The following is a 24,843-nucleotide window of genomic DNA, read 5'->3' as shown; positions in this document are numbered from 1 at the left end:
AAGACTCTCAAAGCGCTTTACAAATACAGATAATGGTCATCTACTGTGGACAATTCCCACAGGAGCAAATTCGGGTATAGTGTCTTGCCCAAGGACACAAACGCCTGACGCAGTGGGGCGGGAGCTGGTTTCGATCTGGAGTTCCCCAACACCCCCTTGATCTGATGATCAAACGCACAGACCACTGCGCCACCCGTCCCAGAAGATCCTTAGGCGGTTTATACTGTGTTACTTAGAGATTTGTGGATTTGTAATCTGTATAGACCCTGTCTTCATTTTTGTTTGTCTCTTTGACTTTTGAGCGTCTCGACCTTGAATTGAAGGGATGGAAACACTTGCACACCGAGAAAAAGGCCGCCCTGTAGTTGTTGTTCATCCAACCGTACAGGATAGGATTGACACACGTTGAGCACATTGCCATGATATGGAAAACAGTGAAAAGCAGCTTAAAGTCCTTCATATACAACACAGTGCTGTCGATGTCGACCGCCAACTGGAAGGCATGGAAAGGCAACCAGCTGACGGCGAAGACCACCACCATGGTCAGCAGCATCTTCGTGGTCTTCTTCGTGCGCTGATGACGAATATTTCTACCAACATAAGTCAGCTTATTCCAGATGCGGATGTAGGCAACACAGTTGATGGCCAGAGGTAAACCGTATTGAATCAGAAGTTCTGCTATGGTGTAGATGCTCCCGTTCATGCTGCTTCCTGGCCACTTCTCTGTGCACACCTGAATAGACTCGTCCGGCGAAAGGTCGAACGTCCCGTACTCCCTGAAGATGGCGAGCGGGCTGGCCAACAGGGCGCTGATGGCCCACGAGATGGCAATGACCAGAGCGCACATGTCTTTGGACATCTTGGTCTCCGTGTGGTGGACGATGCTCCTGTGGCGGTCCAGGGCAATGACGTTCATAGTGATGGTGGACACGTGCACGGCCAGGCCTTGAGCGCACGGCAGCATGAAGCACAACACCTGACCAAACTTCCACTCGCCATACAGAGTATTGATGAGGGTGAAGGGCAAACACAGCGTGTTCACCAGCAAGTCTGCCACAGCTAAGTTCACAATAAAGAAATTGGTAACAGTCTGTAGATTTTTAAACATATAGACAACAAATATCACTAAAGAGTTTCCAATGACTCCAAACACTATGATTATGCTGTAAGCCAGGATGAGAACAACTTGAACCCCAACCAGCTGTGTGCTGTCGTCCAGCTGCAAAATGTTCTCATCATTTATTGCGCTGGTATTTGAGCAGCAGTTGTAATATGTAAGTTGTGATTCTTCCACTTGAGTTGTGTTGAACTGATCCGCTGTATCCATGGCAACCAGTCCCCATAAGTCACTCTGTGAAAATAGAGATCACTTTAAGCGATGGGCGTACATGTTGTGACAAAGAAAATGTGTTTACAGGCAACAATCTCGCAAAATATCTTCAAGATTTCTTCAAAAACAATAAGAACATGAAGAAAAAAAGAGATGGTTATTTTCTTTTGGCATACATTTATAAATAATAAATGCAATAATTATGTAAATAATTATGTATTCTGCCAACAAACCACAACGGCACTGTGACTGTATTATTTGCATTCTTTCTAGATTTTAAAATGTGTTCTAATTAAGAGGGCACAGATGCCTAGTAAATATCCAACCTGCATTACAGAGGAAGATCAACTATGATTTATGATGGTAAAATCCCATGTGAATGCATCTTGTAAGACGAACAGAAGAACAGATTAATAGGAACGAATAAATGAAAATAAAGTGTTATTGTCGTTGTACAGCTAAAACTAGGAGGTCTACTCCTGAGCAGTGCAAAAGAAAATAGAAACAATTCAAGGAAATCTTGATGACTGTAAATGTAATTTGCTTGATAAGTCTTGATGAACAAAAATACAAAAAGCCCCAAATTGGAAACCACAAGCCACTGTGCATTCCACCATGCTATCAGAGATGAGATGACATGGGTGTAATAAAATATTATTTATGTTTTTAGCACTATATTTAACACATTCCACATCCCTAATGCAGGACAGCACATTTTGTATTTGTTAATTTAGCAAGTCTCATTAAGTGCATACTGATCCTGGAGCTGTTTTACAGACATGAATTGCTGTAATAAGGGCACATTGATCCATATACAAATAACAATTTAACATTCATGAGCTTATTCTGTCAGTCACTCCAAACACTGTGATATCTGATGATTTCATATATGTGTGTTCGCAGGCTTTGCATGTATTGACTTCTAATATCATAGGGCTGACCCATTGTTGTAATAAGAGATTTCCAATAAAAAGATGAACCATATATAGTATACATACATTATTCTCCTTGAATAAAAAATTATGCTGTGAATATTTTTTAAATATATCTATTTTATGTATCGTATACAAGTGAAGATAGGTGAAAACCTGCTACTGGACTGGAAATCTAAAATGAGTATCTATTAACCAAATTAACCTACTCGAGCTATGGACTGTAGCCTTGTTATTCCACTGGTGTGTTATGTATCCATTATGCAAATAAAGTTGCTTGTTAGGTCAAAATTCCCTTGGCACTGAGTTTCGTGACAGTTTGTGATTATTTATAAAGAAATTACAAAATTGTCCAGATCGAAAGATCAAATGCAATATCATCAAGAGTTTAACTCACCTTTATGATTAAGATCTTCAGATTACTCTAATTGTTTCTGCATCCAGTTAAATTGAGTGAAAGCTTTTGGCAAGCTTCTTCTCGGTCTTGTGGAATCCGGAAAAAAAAAATACAAAATGAAGCACTCAAACAACGAAGGATTGTTATTCTTCTTCAAGGAGGAACAACGCGCTGAACAGCAAAGTGCGCAAAATGTGCCAGTGCACGCTGCAGCCCTCGGGCATTGTGTGCGCATTACATGCAATGCAAGTCTGAGAGACAGACAGATGAGGCGGGTCAAGTCACAGAGAGGAAACTCGTCCTGCCCTGACCAACATCCTCAACCCGAGAGATGATATCTCTTTGCCGCACAACATGTCGTTTAATAGCGTGTTTCCGCCTGTCAGTGCCAAATGAAGACGGATAAAGCTATTTTACATATTTCATCTGTGTTCATCTCTCAGTTATTAACCTGGGTGTGCCTCTAGAGAGCAATTCTTCACGCAAAAGTAACAATACTTTTACCATCATTTCCATTAAGAAAAATCACACGATGAAAACTGTTGAAAATATATCTTAGCTTGGCAGCAACCAATGGAAACGAAAAGTCTGGCCTGACTTAATATGACTGCAGACCAAGGTCATACCAAGTGACCAATAACAAGTCAAAAGATCAAAAGATGACACAACAGAACTTCAGAAGTAAAATCCTCTATATTAGTAAATTGAGACTGGAAGCAGCACACTAAAGAATCCACTTGTAGCAGCAACGAGCTAATCGATGCAACATCAGGATCAGTAAATCAAGATTATTCTCAGTCAAAGGATACAATGCTGTACTTTTGCTTTTAGAAACAAATTGCTCATTATCTACGACCTGGGGCCTCATGTATAACGCCGTGCGTAGGATTCACGTGGGAAGGTTGTAGTAGAAATCCGAAAAATAGGTCCATACATTCTCCGACATTTTCCGATTCACCGAACATTTATTGATATCAGACAATGATACTACAGATTATTCAATTATTAATTAAATATTTCGTTTTTTATTGCATTCATTTGTATAGTACTGTATCATGTCTGTATCACCTTTTGTTTCATTTGTATTTTCGTTGGTTTTACACGCTCGAAAAAAATAAATAAAATAAACCAAACTAATTAATTAATGTGTATAATATAATAATATAATATCATTACCAAATTGGTATCAAATAAACAGTACACATTGGTAACACAACTTCCAAAGTTACAGTAAAATAAAAAGGACCCTGACTCGGACAATACACAATCCATGTTCAACAGAAGAGAATAAGTTATATTGTTTGTACACATGGTACTTTACATATCTGTTTGTTTAAGGTGTCCAGGTGATGCAGACAGGCTGGACCAGAGTGAGAGACAGAACTGGACTCCTCACAGCAGTGAACTTCAGCACAGGTACAAAGACTATTTTGTTCATACTGTACAAAGAAGCAAGAAAGATATTGGTTTAAATGAATGAAGTATTGACTTTAATACACTGATCTACATTCCATTCAACAATACTAAATACTAGATCACCTACACATCAGTGAAGTTGAGGGTTTTTTCCATGCAAAAAGTTACATTTAGATGTTAACAAGCACTATGATTTTGTCAGCTTTCTAATTTAATGTATTGAAGGCAAATATATTTAACACATAGTGAGAACTGCTACTATTTATCTCTCAATATTGTCTTTTATATTCTTTCAGTGAGACAACAGAGCAAGCTTCTACAGTTGCACTACGTCTTGTAACAGTTCAATATTATTTTGATAATAACATATATTTCAATGTTGATGAACTTCATAGTGTTCATTCATAATCTGATTGTCTTTGTAGCTCTGTTGAAAAAAAACAAAAAACATTACAATTACAAAATAATTATATCTACGCCCCTAAACACACAAACACACCGCTTTCATAAATAACACACTTGTTCTGCAATAATATGATTTATGTTTCCTGTAATTTTTGTTAGGAAAGGACATGCCTGAAAGACACAACATTTTCTCCTTCTCTGAGGGTCAAGAAGAACATCCAAGAGGAACATTAAAAGCTGATGTTATGAGATTGTAAGACCAGTACAGGACATTCACTAAGAAACTACTTTTATTGTGAAAACACTGTCAGCTGATCGAATGCAGCTATTTCCACATCTACACTCCATCAGCTGATTATTTCTATTTGCCTCACTTTACGAGCTTCACATCAGTTGTGCCTTGTACCGCAGAGTTTGCAACGTCACAAATAAATGGGGCAGATGTTCAATCTTCAGTCAGATGTGAATTATGTAATCTAACATTTTCAGTAAGAATAATGGACGAAAGGAATGCAAATACAAATACAATTTATTGAAATGTGAACCAAAACTTAATCAAATGTTTTAAATAAAAAGCACATATGGACAGAAGGTGTAAACCTATTAAATGTATAAGTAAACACATTTAGTCAAATAAAGTGACAGACTAGGCCTGTGCAGTTGGTATCAGCTCCTCCATCAGGCCTGGTCCTCCTCGCTGAGGAAAGACCCTCAGTCCTCTCCAAACCAACAGACGGGACGTCCATCATACGGAGGTTTCTCGCTGAAGTCTCTGCAGCTCTCTGGACACCATGCTGTCTCAATCCGTCCACACTGAATATGAGAGGGGAAATGAAAATAATAAATGCTTTAGACAATAAGAAATATAAAGTTGACTGTTGAGTTGCTCAGTTTTTTTAGATTGTCAATACTATTACTGTATAACTAATATATCAGGTTAAGAGGCACCTTCAAATAAAGATTGGTCTTTAAATACATGTTGTCTTTTGAATTGTTTGTCTAAAGTCAAGGATCTAGAACTGGTACTTAGTTTTAATGATACAGTCTGGTTATTATGCTGTTTGGAGGAGGCCTCACAGGTAAGAGCACTAACTAGCTACCATCACATGTACCTTAGCTTGACTTAAATGTATTAAACGTATAGTTAAGTTATATCAAAATATAAATAACTAATGTCATGCAAACATATTTGCTTGATTCCAGTGTTGAATTTAGCACAATTGCATACAAACATTAAGGGATTTTAAGATTCTGAAGTATTATGCTAAAAACTCAATAACTTAGATTATTATTTATAGTTTTGCTGAATAGTTTCATGTCCGCTTACCTTAGAAACGTAAAATGCCACGGCAGTGTGCAGATGGGGAGCATGTTAGCTTAGTTTGGTAGCTTCAGCTAGCTCTGGAACGTTCAGCTAGGTGGTAGGATGTCCCGCCTCTTTGCCCTTATTTGGAGCAGGCGGGAGTTGAACTCTGACGTCACAGTCGAGCCGTTAGTGGCCGACTCCGCCTACTAAGGGCTTCTCGGCAACTCTGCAGAATCCTATGGGTGACGTCACGGACCCTACGTCCATTTATACAGTCTATAGCCGCGTTCACGCCGCAGGACTTTCCCTGGTACTTTAGTTCTTTAGTTCCGTTAGTACCAATAATGTCGCGTTCACACCGCCGGGACTACTCAGTGCCGGGAACTCTTTTGGAACTCTTTTGGTACTTTTTAGTCCCTGCTAGAGAGGTGGTACGAACCTGGTGACAAAAGAGTGCCAATTTCTATTCTATTTCTATTGGCTGGGCGAATTGCAAACCACGCCCCGTTAGACTCTGAATTTGTTTTGTTAGGCAGCCATTTTTTTCCTCGCTACAAAACCACATCCACACCTGAGCGAGTAGTTTTTTTGTACTTTAAAGCAGTTATGACCACACGTACTACAACACCGGAGCGGTGGAATGATGAGGAAGTGTCGGCGCTTCTGGCAATTTACTCCAAGGACGGGATGCAGCAGCTTCTACAGAAAGCAGTTCCCAACTCCAAATGTTTTGAGCGATGTTCGCTACTTGAGCTGAGAATCGTGCACAGTGCACACGGATGCCGGGTAAAAATAAAGAAACTCAGGCAGGACTATAAAAAAATTAAAGACCACAATAATAAGAGTGGTAACGATTTTCTATTGTTATTATATATATATATATATTGCCACTGTTTTTTAATACTGACACCTAACTTGCACTAAGGCGTGTCTGCTGCTATATATATTGCCACTGTTACATTGTTTTGAAACTACTTACACTTTATTTTACATTGCACACTGTTATTTAACTTCAATTTACATGCATACGACACACCTGGAACAGCATGATGCCGTTATTGTTATGTCTTGACTGTGCAATAAAACAAACAAACTGGCGAAGCTTTATTTATTGTGTCCCACCCCAAATGTGCAGAATAGAAGAATGTGAGAGCAGACAGGTGTCGGTGGTTGAATTTATCAGAAACACAAGTCTTACACAGATAAACACAAGTAATTGATCATGTCATTTGTTTTAGATAAATAAGGGAAAAACACCAAACAAGGGTTGATGTCCTTTTCCAAAATCAGCCTGAGGGGGCAATATATAATAAATACATAAAGATAAAGTCCATTGTTATAATGGGGTATTTTATTTGTAAATTACCCTTATGAACTCCATCATGTCTGAGGTCGGAAAGTAAACAAACGCCTCATACAGCGGATGGGCTTTATACCCCCTCCCCCGTGTAGTTCTTCTTCTCTCGTTTTTTTGTTGTACTCGCCGTGAAGTGGTTTTGCGGCCTGCCAGTAAACCCAGAGAAGAAGAAGACGAAGTGACGTCAGCGTAATCACCTGAACTTGCTCCTGTGGGTATTGTCCACAGTATCTGACCATTGCATGTATGATATATGTGTAATGTGTGTATATGTAAAAAGCGCTTTGAGTCATTGAAAAAGCGCTATAATGAATGTAAGGAATTATTATTACATCTGTTTCCGGTATTGTTCCTGTAATGAGATTTCACATTTATGCTACATTGAAGGGTGGAATTGACTACACATCTTCAGAAACATAATATGCTTCAGATATAACTCATAGCAAATAAAGTATACAAATATAAGTAATAAAAAGATAAAACACTGGCATGTAATTTACGTTAGAATAAATAGAATGGTTTCGAATAATAGATGAGAGTAAAATCGACGTCACTTTTTTTGTATGAATTTATGTTTCATCCAATCACAGAGCTTGTTGACTTATCACGAGGTTTGTCAAAGCGGACAGGTCAGAGCCCTAGAGAGATAGCCTCTGGGACAGGCGTCTTCACAACAATAGCTGGACTGTGGGTAGTGTAGTATCTTTGGCGCTCCACATTTCAGAGAAAACAAGTTGTTTCTCAGAATTGAAGGGGAAAAATATAAAAGCATTGTAAATGAATGAATGATAAATGAACTGTACTTATATAGCGCTTTATCCAGTCTTTACACCCCCTCAAAGCGCTTTACATACTACATGTCATTCACCCATTCACACCCATTCATACAGAGCAGTACCACTTGCTCTAGGACCTAACATTGACTCACATTCACACACCATTGGCCATGCCATCGGGAGCAACTCAGGGTTAAGTATCTTGCCCAAGGATACATCGACATGTTGACTGCATGGGCTGGGATCGAACCCACAACCTTCTGGTTGAAAGACGACCGCACTCCCTCGCAGCCACAGTCGCCCTCAATTTAAACCTATCAATGTTGTGTAATTAACAAAGGTAATCTGATGTTTTTGAGTTGATGAGTAGTGGAGATATCATTTTCAAATCAATCGACAGTAAGGAGAATACTTACATCCGGGTGTACAATTCTCCGATATCCAATGGGAATGGACGCTCACATTGCCTTTAAGCCAACATAAATGCCGACATAAATGGATGCGCTTCCCTAAGCGTCAAATACCGCCGCCGATGGGAATACATTGCAATCAGTTGAAAGCTCTTTGCGTCCGTTTATGAAGCTGAAAGAGCCTCGGCGCGTCCCAACTGGACGCCATGGGACCCTGCCCAAGCGTCGCTCCTGGACGCTTAGGGAGTGAGAGTGTGTTGCGATATTACGTAATTTCGGATGGTGGACCCACAGAGTTGCTATCAGAAACAATGCCTGACGTGTTTTGGACGTAATATGGTATTTTTTTCCATTAGCAAGCATCGCTAACACTCAGAGCTAACCTGTAGGCCTACTGGGGAGCACATGTTTTTAAAAAGCAGGAAATAAAAAAGGAACTCACCTTGAGATAAACCCGCAAGAGAAAAAGCATTTGAGCTCCATACATGTTTCAGAAATAATCCTTGATGTGGTTTAGAACATGATGGCGTTTTATCACAGCAGAATGTAACTTTATCTCCGGTAGAATTCTGATCAGGCATTAGCTCATTCTCCTCTTTTTTTTCTTTTTCAAGCTAAGAACCCAAAATCCGCATTTCTCTAACAGGGCTGGAAGAGGGATATAATATAAGGGATGTCTAAAATGCATGATCTGTTTGTATTTTGAGAAAAACACATCATAGACATGTTTTTTTGTATATCTGAGACCTATAATATATGCCTAAAAATAGCATGATAGGTGCACTTTAATAGTATTGTATACACTGAACAAACAGAAACGTTGGCTTTAATTAAATGTATTATGTCAACAAATTTCACGTAACTGTATTAGGTTAGTTGAAAGCAATAATGTTAAGTTGAACCTAATATTTTGTATTTAAACTTAATATTATTGCTTTTAACTAACCTAATACAGTTATGTGAAATCCATCCATCTTCTCCCGCTTATCCGTGGTCGGGTCGCGGAGGTAGCAGTTCCAGCAGAGAGCCCCAAACTTTCCTTTCCCTGGCGACATCAACCAGCTCTGACTGGGGGGTCCCAAGGCGCTCCCAGGCCAGCGAAGAGATATAATCGCTCCACCTGGTCCTAGGTCTACCCCTTGGTCTCTTCCCAGCTGGACGTGCCTGGAACACCTCCCTATGGGAGGCGCCCAGGTCGCATCCTAACTAGGTGCCCGAACCACCTCAACTGGCTCCTTTCGACGCGAAGGAGGAGCGGTTCAACTCTGAGTCCCTCCCGGATGACCGAACTTCTCACCTTATCCCTAAGGGAGACACCAGCCACCCTGCGGAGAAAACCCATCTCGACCGCTTGTATCCGCGTTATGTGAAATCTGTTGACATAATACATTTAATTAAAGTCAACGTTTGAGTTTTTTCAGTGTAGCTTTCAGTGGTGTGGAAACCATTTCACAGTTTAAATGTTTGGTCTGTAATATCCCGCAAGGCTGTGTCACGGGTGAAAAAACTGTTGAAAATAATGAATTTGAAATTTACTTCATCTTAACTAACAAACCCAAAGCAATATATTTTAATAACAACAATAATTATCAGCGTTAAGAGGCCATTACTGGCATCAGTGCCCTGTAATGGCCCCTTGCTGTATGAATGGATGGACTGTAACCAGCATGTTTATGCTTCGAGCAAGTCTTACTTCCTAGACAGACTGTGTATGTGTGCTCTTGCTATAGATGCATCATACTCTATTTTTACAGAAACTTGATTTCTAAAGCAGTCATGTGATCCATGTTTGATGTATTGGAAGCTAAATTAAGGAGGCCCTTGACATCATGTGGGAATAAAGATATGAAAATCAGATTTCCCTCAGTGAATCCAGGCTAAAAGCTAAAAGACGTCATTGTTATAGGAGACAAAACTCGGTTACTCTTCAATCTCAGCAGGGACTCTGCACCTGCACACCGCTTAATAGAACTCGGGGGCTTGCGCCCATTACATCGGCCTCTCTTGAATCAATGCATAGTGCTTCTCAGCAGGATCTGTGCCTAAGTGTAATGGAAAATCAATTATCCATCATTGGCACTGGTCTTTACCTGTGCTGTTTGACCTCAGTGACTTTATACAACTTACTATCCTGATGGTCAAGCAGGTGTGTGTGTATATACAAAGTTTGACAGAAAAAGTGCTGGTGTTCATTTGATTCATCTGAGCTTAGGTTGAGAACTTGTTAAAAACCAAATGCATGTGAATAGGTAATAATAGGAGCACACAATAATAATCTCACATGCATTTTAGGTTGACATGGATACGGCTTAGTTACTGAAGTAATTACAGGTGAACGTGTATGGGGGGAAATGATGTACTTCCTGTGATCAAGGATGATTTTTGCCGTTGGGTGCATTTCCTTTATCTTGAAACATTAGCAAAGTATCGCACTATCTATCGCAGCTAGGATGATATAAAAATAGTCTACAGTTTACACCCTACTGTGCCTTTAGAGATGCATCTGGTCGATCAGCATGACTTCCCGCAGAGCCCCGTTAGTCAGCAGAGAGACGAGTGATTTTTAAATCCTTAATTACAAACCAGTTTGCAGTCTCTCCTCCATGGATCTGACACCCCACATCTCTGTTCTCCATATGCCTGCTCACAAAACGTTGGTGTGCGTTCTCTCAGAGTTGTTAAAGTTTTGCCTTGTGATCTTGGAGACTGGGCTGTATCGTATGCCGTCTAGATGCCTTCATAGCTTTTATTTAGGTTTTCAAATTAAGCTCTGAATTTCTGTCATTATATTCCTATGGTTCATGGACTGTTCTTATATAGCGCTTTATCCAGTCTTTACTGTCGTTATTTTTTATTATTTCATAGTGTTGTTAAATTGCTGATTGACCAGCCAATTAGTTTTTGTTTTGTTTGTGCGGCAAGCTAGAGAACAAAATGTTTTTTGACCTCACTTTCGAATGTTGTTTTGTAAGTGTAAACACCAACAAATATGCATGAGTATTGAGTATAAATCTGAGTATCTTGTTGGATTACAACATGTTGTAACTTTGGGAAACAATCATATCAATCTTTTTCCATTAAGTTCATTTGGAGATAATTGCATAGATGTTTGTATATTGAGCAAGATAAAAAGGTGTAAGGTGGACTGTTGCACCAAGTGTTTCTGTACGTTTTAAATATTTGATCACCCAAATGTGAAATATATAAATAAAGCTTTTATATAAATGACATTGGACTTGGTTTCACATACCAATTTCTGTTTTTTTAAATAATTAAACTATCATAAAGGATCTCCCCAAACGTACATTTTTGAACCATTCAGTTTGATGTCTGTTTTATCGACGTACATTAACTTAATAGCTTTGAAGGCACACACCCCAAACCGTTAAACTCTCATAAAGATTCATTTATTTTTTATAAATATAAACTCCTTGATTGTCACTTAGTGTGTCCTGTTGGCAGTCATTTGAAATGTAATCCCTTTTAACAGCAGCAAGATTATTGATTTACAACACTAATCCTCTTATTCTTGAAATAATTTATCTTCTAGAAATTATAAAACATTTGTGCTGACCGTTAAGTATCTCCTGTCATCTGTAAACATGGCTATTTGGCTTGCTGGCTTTGAAATCTCAGTGGAAATACTAAAAGAATGTTGCCATGACGAAATAAAGTTATTCTCCGCAGTAATGAACTAAATATGTATGTCTAATTTAACTGTTTATGGCATTTTTTTTCCCAGCCCTGTATTAATTTGTATAGTCTGTTCTCTTGTGCTTTCCTTTTTTTTAAACTGCTGTGTGTAAATGGGCACAATCCAAGAACTTTAGTAGCAATAATAGTAAAGATAAACTTTATTTATCCAGTACTTCTTTTTAAAGCATGCGGTTACGAAGTGCTTAACATCTTAGAGCTGTGACTAATACATTTCAACACTGCAGTAAGACACATAAAACCAGAGAAATACAAAAATATAATGGAATAAAATGTACACTGATGGCAGCAGAGAAGATAATATAAAAACATTTGTAGTTTTTTACATTCATGAAAAGCAGATAAAGTAGAAATACATGCTGAATGACCAACAAATATGACATTAACCTTGCAATATATTGAAAATACATTACGAAGGAACCTTTTAGCAAGAGCATGAAATATGTTTAGTATCACAATTTAAAAACATTCATTACAGCATTCCTAGCAACTCTTCCATCTGCAGACACCATCATGTTCCCATAGGTCACTTTCTCCTTTCCAGATTACTGTTGATTTTTATCTCAGTCTTCCGGAGTTATGAGTCAACGTCAAACTATAATCTACGAGCTGCTACTGTTAATTAAGATAAATGCTGAACACCGGAGCCTGGTGAACATTAGTGATGAATAATGTACACATTTAGACATCTAACACAAAAGGTTCGGTCACGACAGCAAACTATCAAGGAAAAGACAAATACAACTTCAGTTAAAATAAGGTAAAAAGTAGAATTCTGACATTTCTATTACAGTTGACACTTCTTTTTCCCAATGTCTTTTCGGCTCAACAGCAGGACTTCATTTCAACTCCCACCAGTGCACTGCATTAGTCTTTCTCATGAGGGCCGTCTCACCAGATAACGTCAGGCTGCCATCCAGATGGTGAAGGAGACGAGCAGCGTGGGTAAAACCGTGAGCAGCGTCACACAGCCCAGATACAGCGGGACTGCTACACCACACAGTGCAGTCAGATAGGAGCTCTTCCTGCTGCAAACAATCTTCCGTACTGCTGTGCAGAACTACAACAAACAGTGTGAGAATTAGTGATCTGAAGCTAAGTAAATCTCAAATTAGCTTGGCAGTACATGTCATTTAGGCACAAAGTAACACTAGATGGAGCTACTCTCCTCGTGAATAAGTAAAGTATATTTTTACTTCAGTGGACAGAGGGAAACAACTCTGCTGTTGAAATATCCTCATGTTAGTAAGTGTGTTTCAGCTTACATTGTTTTTCACAGGAAAACAACTGACATGCACATGCAGTTGACTTTAAACCTTTAGCTTTTGCATGTGACCTTTCTCATACAACAATCTCAGGGTGCAAACACAGTAATACCTGTAAAGAAGTCAGATTACTGGATGGTAGGTTAAGAAGCTAAATCATTTCTCAAAAGAATAATGGACATAAGTTGTTCAACAATGTCAAATAGTCAGAATGTTTTCTCATCTATTTAGTAGAAGTCAGTTTGTAAACCATACTTCATAGAATATTCCAATAATATCAGATGGAAGGAGATTCCTCACTAATGCTGATCAAATTTAAATGAGGGGAAACACACTTTACAGTCCTGGTCCTATTCAAAAATCGATTTTGAATACAATACATTCAGCAGTCTGACTTTGGGGGAAAACAATGGCTGTCTTCCAAAGTTACTAACTATTAATGTCCTTCCACTGTAGCTCAGGGAAGAAGGTTTGTCAAAGGAAAACAACTGGAAAATACCTACTTATGAGAAACATTTTTCCTGTCAAAGCCTCTTATTGGCTTTGGTTCAAATCAAGCATTTTTCCTAGCCTGTGGAATGTGGGTTTCGTTAGAAAGGCATATCGTTTTTACAGCTAATATGGAAATATTACTTTCTACTGACAGGTGCTCAGAGTCAGACTGTACCTGGTATGTCTGGTAGCTGATGGACATGCCGTATCTGCAGTACATGACGTAGTGTTCACAGTTGTACCACAGTAGGCTGTAGTTGACCTTGCCCAGGAGTTTCTCTGCCCTTCTCACTACCTCGTCCCTGTCCAAAGGAGGCTGACTGCACACCTTGTCCATGTGGTTGACCAAGATCTCCGAACCGTACGCAAAATCAGCCAAGGAGTCCACTCTGACGCTGGCAACCTTAGCGATGACTCCCAACACCAAGCGGTTATTTGATACCATCGTTGAAATTGCAGATGTATTCTTGGTAAACACAGGAAGGATGTCCGGGATGAGATGAGCCACACGATTGTCACCCAAGTAGATACCAAAATGTGTAAATAATGTCCTGGGGACTTCCAGTAAATCACCACGCTTGTAACGGGACGAATCATTTTTAGATTCCTCCTCCTTTTGGGAAGCTACGTAGAAAATGTTTAGTAGTTGGTAAAGAAACATGATTGCAGTGTGTGGTAAAGAGCTCGAAACCTGTTTTTATTTGAGAGGGAATTGGGAGGGGCTAGAGCGGTTAATAGGATTTAGATATTGGTCAATGGCTCAGTAAGATTTTGACAGAAATAAAGGAGCTTTCTCTAATCACTTTGCTGTGTGGTTGGATTTTGAAACTCAGGCTTTGTTGTATTAAGGTCAGGGGTCCTCATTAAGGAGGCTGAATTGGCAACAAGTTAAATCTTTAATTTGAAGGTTACTGAGATTGAGAAACCCAACCAAAAAATAACAACCATTGTTTCGTTGACTAGACATCCCTTATTTGTTTCATCGTTATTCAGCACTTTTTAGACATTTAGAAAACATATATAATCACATAGTTATAGAAATAGTAGTGATGTGTAGGATTTAAATAAAAAAAGAAACTTAATATAAAATAAAATATATAGTAAAATACAAAGTATAGGTGCTGTATATAGCATTAGGTGCATTACTTTTGATGTGTTTATTGTAACTTTTTGCAGCACATCTACACTATACATTTACACATAAACTGTGTTATTGTTTCAGCAATCTTTGAACCCATTGACTATAATTGCAACTTGAGGTGTGAGACTGGAGATGGAGTTAAAGATGACTAGTACGACTGGATTGTTTTCCAAACAGAATTGTTAGCAATATTTAACCAAAGACTTCTCAACTGTGATTGATCAATACTATTGTTACGTCAGACATTCAGCAAATAAATGCAGAATCTATGTATATGGACTTCCCTTTTTAACTTTTACAGTATATGATTGAATATCACAAACACTATATCATATGATGGCTTTGCTCTCACCGGCATGTGTTCTGAGGTGTAGGCTGCGTCCACTCACTCAAGTAGAACAAATAAATAGTTTATTAAACATTTTTCATATTTACAACATTTAATTATATTACGTTCATTGCAAGAGAATTCCAACCACATACAATACATTTAGATATTGTTGTAGTCAATGTACCACTGTATATTCTTTGTGTGCACTCTAATACAGTTATGTGTAAGCTGTTGACAAAATACACTTAATTAAAGTCAATGTGTGTGTTGACTGTAATGTTAGCAAAAGTGAATCTGTATTCTTTTATAAGTATATTTTTCCCAACACTTTCATGAGAGGACCAATGTAAGTCACATAGGAGACTATTATTTGCATGTAGGTACAAAAACAAAACATTAAACATTGTCTACTCAAAGGTCATGACATGTATAGTTTTAACTCCATAAGACAGAAGGGCACGGTCCTGAGGAGGTTTCAGGTCACTCCTTGCCAAGTAGAAGCTCAGTTTGTGTGTTTGATTGTTTGTAGGTTCCTTCTATGCACTTCTTCAACCAGCCATCCACAGAGTTAAGGGAATGAGGATTGTGGGTAATGTTGTTGATGGTGCCATGCCGTAGCAGATAATGGACACAATTCCCAGGAGGCCTGTGACAGCACGCTGCGCTGGTCTCTGATGATTGATTTCAAGCATTCGCAGAACTATAAAAAAAGAAATATAGTTAATTATTTAATGTTGTTTATACACTATTTTGAATTGCATTGTATGCCCTACAGAACCTTTCTGATTGCCTGATACCTGGAAAAAAAAACATAGTTACTGTGAACAGATGTGAAGGTTAATTCAGAAGGATGCCAACTTCTCAAATCTGGGCAGCCACGTGGCATTGAAGTGCAAGAGGCTCTATCATGCCAAGTATACTCAGTGTTGGTTGGTTTGAATAATCTGATTTGGCTATTTGGGAATGTAAGTAGTAGTAGTACTGTAAGTAGCCTACAAGATGAACTGCGAATGGAGACAGCTTCTCCTAACACCAGAAAAAAATACGTTTTTAAAGTATAATATACATGGCATAATTTGAATGACCAATAACCAAAACAACAATTAACATAGACATTTAATTCTGCACCCATTGTCAGAAAAGCGTTTAGGACTATACCAACCTTATCTGTTTGCAGGCTGGCTGCACATTATCTGCAATCGGTCACAAAGTGTTCACAGTTATAGTGAGGCTCCGATGTGTTTTTCAGCTCTCTTAGCAACATCTTCATTGGCCAATGCTTGTTCCTTCGTGAATTTATCCATTGGGCCGTATTCATTGGGGGGGGGGACATCCCCCCCAATATTCAGATACACTCAAAATGTCCCCCCCAATAAATATCAATATCATATTTTTTATTTTTTAATTAAAATAAAATTGCTATTTTATGACTTCTTTATTTTGGTTATTTGTATACTTGAAAATCTATATTTTCTGTTATTGTGAACTTCACCAAAATGATATTTCTTTTCATATGTAAATTGGTTCCTTATTTTGTACCCGGGGGTGTTCGCTGTTGTACGTCTGAGTACACCTTCAGTTAGCTTGATGCTCCAAGCAGGTCAGTCATGTTTTAATTTGCCCTCCATCAGTTCTGGTATCTTTTCTAGTTAGCCCTAAAGTAATCTATATTATTTTATTTCGTAATGGTAATGTTAATGAACCCTCCGGTTTAGCTTCTTTGTGTAAGTAACTTGTAGTTCTGATGTTAAAAAACCGAACTTTTCAGGAATAGTAGCTAACTAGCTGTGGGCTAGCTGGTTTCAGTTGTTAGCCAGGGTTTGGCGGGCTAGTGTCAGCTATGTGGAAAATGACGGTGTCGTTTTGGATGTAATCCAATAGATATTTATTCATGTGGATTATTTCTATTTTATTTTGTAATTTGTAGGGTGTGGAAAGCTTTAAAACTGTGATGTGTGACAACTATGGAATACCAAAGGTGCCAGAATTAATTAAATAATAAATACTCTACAATTATTATTAAATAGTATTTCATAATCGTCAAAAGCATTTAAAAGATACTCACACGCAGGAGGTTTGCAGTGTGCATCATAGCTTGTGCTGAGTTTAGAACGCTCAGAATTGCTAATAAACATGTTAAATTATCTTATATCCAGCGCTGCTGACCCGTATTCATCACATCAGCAACTGCAGATCGCCGAGGTCAAGCTGTAAGCATGAGCAAGAGGAAGGGTGACATTAGACAGTTTTTTGGGCAGGCTCAGAAAAGAAAAAAAGTAAGTTAAGAGCAGTGAGAAAGTGAGTATTGTTACCAGTCAGATAGCTTGTTTACTGATAATATTTCTTCCATGTTCACTCTGGTGTGTTCAGAGTAAAGAGAGAGAGGGAGAGAGAGAATGTGAGCATGGCGACCAGACAGGGAGAGTGTGCGCTGGTGACATGGAGGTAAGTCAGAAAGGAGCTATATTGATGGTTAAGACAGAATAATGACAACATAGCAGTCTAATGTTAATGTTAATTTAAGATGAGATCATCCTCATATGTATTTCAGATAATACCATCAAGCAGGGAGAGTGAGTTTGACAATGATAGAGAGAGCAGCCAGGCAGGCGAAAATGAAGGTACTGGAAAGGAAGGGGAGGAGCTTGGACTTTGCCCAAATCATCCAAACGTGAAAGTCATACCCAGTCAAACCCTATCAAATAGAATACTCTACTTTCAGGAGAAGTGGTTTGAAGATCATCCATGGCTCCATTACAGCCCCTCTGTAAAAGGGGTCCTCTGTTTCTATTGTGCTAAATACTTTGCAGCACAAAAGTCTAAGCTTGCGTCAAAAGCAGATTTAGCGTTTGTCAAGACTGGTTATAACCATTGGAAGAAGGCACTGGAGAAATGTAGTGTGCATAAACACAACCAGTGTCACAAATTAGCTGTGATGACTAGGATTCAGGAGCCAGAGCCTGTTAATGTGCAACTTTCACGTGAGCTTGAAAGACGGCAGCAACAAGCAAGAAGAAATCTGATGAAGATTATTGAGGGTGTGAGGTACTTGGCGCGGCAAGGTCTGGCTTTTCGAGGCTATCAGAAGGAGAGTGGGAATTTAAGCCAGCTTCTAAAGTACAAGGCAACGGGCGATGCAGAGCTGACCTCCTGGCTAAAAGGTCCCCTCGATTTCACCAGTCCGGAATTGCAGAACGAACTGTTGAAGGTGATGGCCAATACAATCGTCAAAGAAATTGTGTCGGAAATAACATCAATGCCAGTGGTCCAGTTCGCAATTAGCATTGATGGCACCCAAGATATATCAGGAGTTGAGCAGGAGTCAATATGTGTGCGCTCTGTAGATGCAGATCTACAACCAAAAGGAAGAATTCCTGGGAATCTACCAAGTGTCATCAACAACAGGGCAAAATATAGCCAAGATGGCATGTGATGTGATGACGCGCCTACAGCTTCCTCTGTCTCAACTCCGAGGACAAACTTATGATGGTGCCGCAAACATGGCTGGACGATTGCAGGGAGTACAAGCCATTTTAAGGAAAGAACAACCGCTGGCTGTGTATTGTCACCCTGGTCCCCACTGCGTGAACTTAATTACGCAGGCTGCCTGTGGAGCCTCTCCACTAGTAAGAGATGCAATGGGTCTGGTCCATGAATTGGGGGGCTTCTTTAATCAATCTGGCAAGTTCAAGTTGATTTTCCAGAATATCGCAAAATCAGAGCATGGTTCAACTTTCACCTCACTGAAGCCTCTCTGTCCCACCAGGTGGACTGTACGTACCCCTGCCATCCGCTCAGTTCTCAAGCAGTATGAGTCAGTGCTGATGGCCCTTGAAGAAATGGCATCATGCAGCTCACCTGAAACTTCAGCCAAGGCCAATGGTCTTCATGGAACATTTCTTAAAGGGAACACTGCGCTCGGCCTTTTAATGGCTGAAGACCTGATGGGGGATTTGGAGTGCCTGAACACCTCCCTGCAGCTTAGGAAACAGACCGTTTCAGGCATGTTGGAGGCTGTAGACCATGTCAAAACAAGCATGCAGGTCAAACGAATGGAGGAGCATTTTGATGTATTGTTCTGTGGCAACAAAGTTGGACCTACAACCAATTTAGATCCCTCATCTCCACAAACCTACAAAGCGTTACACCGGTCAGGCTTCAGCCCATATCCATCCCGATGCCCAGTCCTTGTACAGAGTCCAATTCTACAATGCCTTGGACACAGTGAATACTCAATTCATAGAGAGGTTTGAACAAGCTGGATTCCACAAGCTGCAGCAGCTTGAAAATGTGCTGCTACACGGAGACAAGGTGGTAGAAGAGTATCCTGAATTGAATTCAAGACTACTGCAGGTGCAGCTGGCCATGTTTGGGGCTAATTACACCTATGAAACAAGCTCAGATGTTGCTAGCATTATTCGGGAAATGGTGCCAGAGGTGAGAGGTCTCTTCGGTCAGGTGGAAGCTTTAGTAAGGCTTCTGTTGGTCGTCCCTGCCTCTTCTGCAGAGGCTGAGAGGAGTTTTAGTGTCCTGAGGAGGCTTAAGACATGGCTTAGATCATCGATGAGTCAAACGAGGCTGAATAATGTGGCCATATGTCATGTGCACAAGAAGAAACTGGACAGACTGGACCTTGAAGGAATATGCCAGTCTTTTATCAGTGCCAACGATAAGCGCAAAAAGGCTTTTGGGTCCTTTACTTGAGGGTTGGGCTTTTTGGGCGGATGTCTGGGAGGAAGTTGGGGGTCTTTTTGATTTTGAATGAGCGGCAAGCAGCTAGTGCGAGTCATGGCTGTAAAACAAAAGGGCAATAAAGTGTTCCTGTTTCTACTGAAATTGCGTGGCACAGACCTTTCTATGGATTGAAATGCTTTAATGTGATTATGGTTATAGTTGTACTTTATTCATCCCTAATCTCTGCCATTACAAACAACAAAACAAGAAAAGCTAAACTAGATAAAATAGGGCGATGTAATACAATGCACAATTAGACATTATGGTAAAACATTTTAACCAGTTAAGCCCCAAGCCTGTTTTTCAGGTCTCAGGTTTGAAAATGACATTCCCAGAACAAATTACTATATCTTCACTTCTAAAAATGGTTAAATGAATAATCTTTTTTCTCAAAGCAATGATAAACCTGTGAGTTGGATGTAGAAAAAGTCAGAATCAATATAGATGTTTTAAAGTAAATTCAGATTGAACATAGTAAAAATATGTAAATGATAGTGTCCGTGCAATAATAAACCATTACTTATTGTGAAAACCACCCTTGAATGATGGGATAGTAGACTAAAAGCTTTAGGAATCCAAACTATAATAATAAGTACCCTGTATCAAGATCGATGCAAAACAAGTATTTCCAAGGCACACCTTTATATGATCATTATAGTTATACAAAATAAGAGAATAACAGAATAACAGGTATGAAATTATTCCAACTCATACTACAGTTTAAAAAGGGAGTGATTTGTAAAATATGCATAAAGAAAAAGTAAATCTGTTCAGTTCTGTTTCACATGGGTGTTGATGAGATGTATCCATAGATTTAGTCCCTAATGTTGCTCTCAAAGTGCACCAGATTGATGCTTTTAACTTCAACATTTAAAAAAAAAAAAAAATCATGACTATTGTTGTGTTTTGCCCCCACGGGCAGGGGCATGGGGTTTAACAGGTTTTAAAGTATCCCATGTGTTAGTGATTTTTTATGTATTTTCCTTTAGAATGGCAGGAAATTAGTATTCAAATTTTTATTGAATTTTTGGTCCCCCCCAATGTTGACTCCATGAATACGGCCGTATGTTGAAGCCATATGCAAAGTCCTCTAAAGTGTCAACGCGCACCGTGGCGCATCTGCAGATGACGCTGAAGATCAGTCCCGTGTTTGTAATGACAGAACCAATGAGCTTCCGGTCGAGTGTGAGCACAGGTAGGATGTCGGGGATCAGGTGAGCCACTTTATTGTCGCCTAGATAAATGCCGAAGTGGGTGAAAAGGGTTCTGGGGACTTCCAGCAGGGCTCTCCTCCGGAGGGGCTGCGGGAGAGCGCGCTGCGCGTGATCTTTCCGGTCCTAACCGTCCGACCAGTTGGACCCAAACAGTTCGAAGTTAAAGAGAAGAGAGAACTTCTCCAACAGAAAGGTAAACAGCTGCAGCATCGTGACGGTTTTGGGGGAAACTACCCTCAAGTGCTTTAGGGAAACAAGCTTTTTATCCTTTCTGTCGAGAGGAGGAGAGAAAGTTCAGAGGATATCCCGAGGACACGATTGGTCCTTCTGCACGTGCAACCAAAGGGAAAATAATAATAATATCGTGTGAAAATAACATTTATTAGGCATTCAAATGGACAATTGCATCAATAAGATTCATTGATAAATGTAATTTAGTAAAACTGAAATCACCTGTGTTCTAATACTCTATTACAATTAAAAGTCAATAACTCATGTATAGTGTATCTATTATGCATAATGTTCCCCTAGCAGTACATTATATCCCTCTGAAATTTAGTGCAAACACTAAAGTGCAAATACCTCATAAGTATAAGTACAGTGAGCATTCATGGTTGTCAATTTAATAACTGCCTTCTTTTGAATTGTGCACCTTCTTAGTTCATTTTGGTGATTAAACCACTGCTATGAGAAACTAATTGGGCTATAAAGCTGATTGCCCTCCAGACAATGAAGCGCGGAGGACTTAGTTGACTCACAGTGGCGAGTTTGTTCTGTCCCATCCATAATCGGGATCAGTGTTGGAAAAAATCAGGCTGTTCTGGATGTTCTGAATCTTCTCAAAGGAACGGTACGACAAGATAAAACATTCTTTGACCAGATAACCTTAATCCTGTAGGCTTCAGTTACACATCCATCAGAAAATAGAACTCAAAGACCTAATGAACCCACTCCAAACTAGCTAGAAATTAAACATGGAATGCAAAGCAGAGAAAAATAAATCTTAGCTTACATTAAGAGTAACATCAGTTTCTTCATTTGAAAACTTGAGAAATACATTAGGTGTGTGGAAAACAAAGTGTCAAACTGGCTGCATGTTTTTCCTGCTGATCTACGTTCAGCTCAGTCGACTTACCGCCTCTGACCACAGGTTGAACCCTGGTGGCATTACAACAAACCTTTGCCCTCTGAGGGAGATTTACACCATGGTCAAATTATTCCAGACTCTTGACACATGGGGGACCCTAACAAGGCTCTTTAAGCTTAATTCCTCGTCAGACCTCTTGTGAAATACGCTAACATTGTTTTTCAGTATTTCCTCCGGTTTCTTCAAAAACAATGATTCAGCAATAAACGAATAACTCTGAATTGCATCTCTGTTGCTTTGCATTCTGATTCAGTTCGCCCAAAGTGACAATGTGACCTGGCATCATTGTCTGATTGCATCGATATAAAACAGCTGAAGCCACGTCTCAACATCCTGGACACGATGTTTGGAGAGAGTGTCCATGTCTTCATGGCACTTTAAAAAGAAATAAACTCTTTCCATCTGTTTTTTTTCTTCACAAAGAGTCCAGTTCAGGAACAGTTCAGCACTGTTTGGGTTCAAGGGCCTGCCAGTTCATTCTCAGGTCAGCAACGCTTTATATCCATCCTGGGACTGTGTTTTTTAAAACGAGTCATTTTCAAGATTGAGTTACAATGATAAACTGGAGTGGCAAAGGATCAGCTGAAGGACCCGCAAGTGCTTCACCCAAAAGGACAGGAGGATGGACTTTGTGTTTCAGTGATTTGATCATCAAAGGTAGGCGTAATTTTCAATGTGGGCCGCTGTGCTGACTTAATTCATTGGCTGTGGATGCCCTGTCATGATAGGTGTTTATATACTGTAAATGGTGTTGTTCTGTGTGGTAGAGGGTCGGTGTCATTGATGCGTTAAGCCCCCCTGTCCGCTGTTTTGATATTCCGCTGAAGTATACGCTGTGAAGTAATATCTATAATATAGAGGGAAGGGGGGTCAGAGGGCCTAGGTATAAAAGCATAGACTGTATATGTATAAAAGTCACGGCTCGCCACTGGAATACACATACTACACAGGGGTGCTGTATGAGAAACAATGTGAGTTTGGAAAATTGCACAATATAAATCTATTCTAGTAGACCTCAACAATGGAATTATGATCAGTAGAAATGGCCATGACATGGGACCTTTAATATGACTCCAAATATTCATCATTCTTTCTTTTGTGACACAAATCAACAAACATCTCCATGCAGCATTTCAAGGGCGATACATTTATTTTATCATGAAAAAAGTGTACCAATTATGTTTAAGTTATAACTAAGATGTTTCTATTCAGGGACAAAAGAGTTCTCATTCATAACACTCCGTTTGATGTCTCACTATGGGATGCGCCTCATCGCGGAGCAAACAGAAGCATCAATCTCATTACGCTAATCCTGATTGGCTGGTGATCTTGACGTCAGCGTCAGGGGAAATCACCCCCTATAAGTAGCTTGCGCCACAACGCATGCGTCATTCAAACACCTCTTCTCGCTTCAGAGCACATCTCTACAGTAGCCGGACAAGCTTCACTGTCCACAGACTGAACCCAAATACCCATTTCGGTCGACGGGCGCTCGCCGGCTACTCCTTCTGCTTCGCAGGAAGACGGTAGTACTAACGCCAGTTAGTATTAAAATCGACCTCGCCCTTCTCTTCCCCGGAAAGTAAGGTAGGTCCGATTTTTTTAAGCTAGCAGCACACCTGTTGCTAGCTCGCTCCCTCTCTACCGACACCACGGTAGCGAGGAAGTTTTTTATTTTCTCTCCTCCACGGAGGGGAAAAGGATTAAAAAGGAGCATACTGCCACACCAGTCAGTATTCTCCGGGAATAAAAGACCCACACTGTCCTTTTCTCCGGATTAAGGACAAGGTGGTTTTATCTTTTCTCCCGTCCCACCTGTCGAGAGCGGGCCCTCTCCACGCCACGAGGCGGCCAAGATGGACGCCCCTCTCCCTCACACCAGAGGAGTCAGGGACTCGATGGCTCGACTCGATGGCTCGACTCTTCGGCTGCGGGTTGAAGATATCGGGCACAGACACACACCAGATCTGTTCGTCCTTCCATCGGGCTGGAACACGCCCGAGGCGCTATCGACAACCCCGGCTCATGCGGACATTGCGTCCGCTTCACTGTTAAGAGCCTCCGCCGACGGTTAGCTCGACAAGCTAGCCTGTCGGAACAGGACCCCCCCATGTCCACGGACCCGCCGACCGGCAGTCAGGACACGGGGGCGTCCGCCACAGAGAGTGAGCCCCTCTCTGTGTCGGTCTGGGGCTCACTATCTGCTATGGCTATAGAACCAGAATCCCGCGCCCTGGCAGGCCGGGACCCGGTGACGGAAAGACACACGGAAACGGTTTCCCGCGCTCCACCAAGCTGGGGCTCCCGGTTAGACCTCACCATGGTCTCACCCGCGGAGGATGTCCTCGGGCCTGACTACGAAGAGGACGAAGAGGAGGACGCCCTGGCGTTCCTCCTGTCCGAATCGGATGAACAGGAAGAGGACACCTTCATGTCACCGGCTCAGGCTGCAAAGTCTGAGGCAAGTGCTGTTCTC

General features: G+C 40.3%; 3 protein-coding genes across 3 annotated transcripts; all 3 read right to left on the bottom strand.

Annotated features, from left to right (window-relative positions):
- Positions 1-18: 18 nt before the first annotated feature.
- On the bottom strand, positions 19-2,948 carry npy2r (neuropeptide Y receptor Y2). The gene is made up of 2 exons (XM_034094124.2): positions 2,660-2,948; positions 19-1,351 (listed from the first exon to the last, which is right to left on the bottom strand). Exon 2 carries the CDS (start codon positions 1,325-1,327, stop codon positions 233-235), a length of 1,095 nt encoding a protein of 364 aa, XP_033950015.1. The 5' UTR covers positions 1,328-1,351; positions 2,660-2,948; the 3' UTR covers positions 19-232.
- A 9,272-nt stretch (positions 2,949-12,220) lies between these two features.
- Positions 12,221-14,461, bottom strand: LOC117454967 (lecithin retinol acyltransferase-like). The gene is made up of 2 exons (XM_034094281.2): positions 13,976-14,461; positions 12,221-13,103 (listed from the first exon to the last, which is right to left on the bottom strand). Exons 1-2 carry the CDS (start codon positions 14,459-14,461, stop codon positions 12,948-12,950), a joined length of 642 nt encoding a protein of 213 aa, XP_033950172.1. The 3' UTR covers positions 12,221-12,947.
- Positions 14,462-15,820: 1,359 nt separating this feature from the next.
- Positions 15,821-21,430, bottom strand: lrata (lecithin retinol acyltransferase a). The gene is given in 5 exon segments (XM_034085267.1): positions 15,821-15,930; positions 15,933-15,972; positions 16,435-16,504; positions 16,506-16,596; positions 21,079-21,430. Coding segments are annotated over 5 exon segments (663 nt in total).
- Positions 21,431-24,843: the final 3,413 nt, after the last annotated feature.

Source organism: Pseudochaenichthys georgianus, chromosome 1 (assembly GCF_902827115.2).
Source record: "Pseudochaenichthys georgianus chromosome 1, fPseGeo1.2, whole genome shotgun sequence".
Classification (NCBI taxonomy): Eukaryota; Metazoa; Chordata; class Actinopteri; order Perciformes; family Channichthyidae; genus Pseudochaenichthys; species Pseudochaenichthys georgianus.
This window is presented reverse-complemented; position numbering and strand designations above follow the sequence as displayed.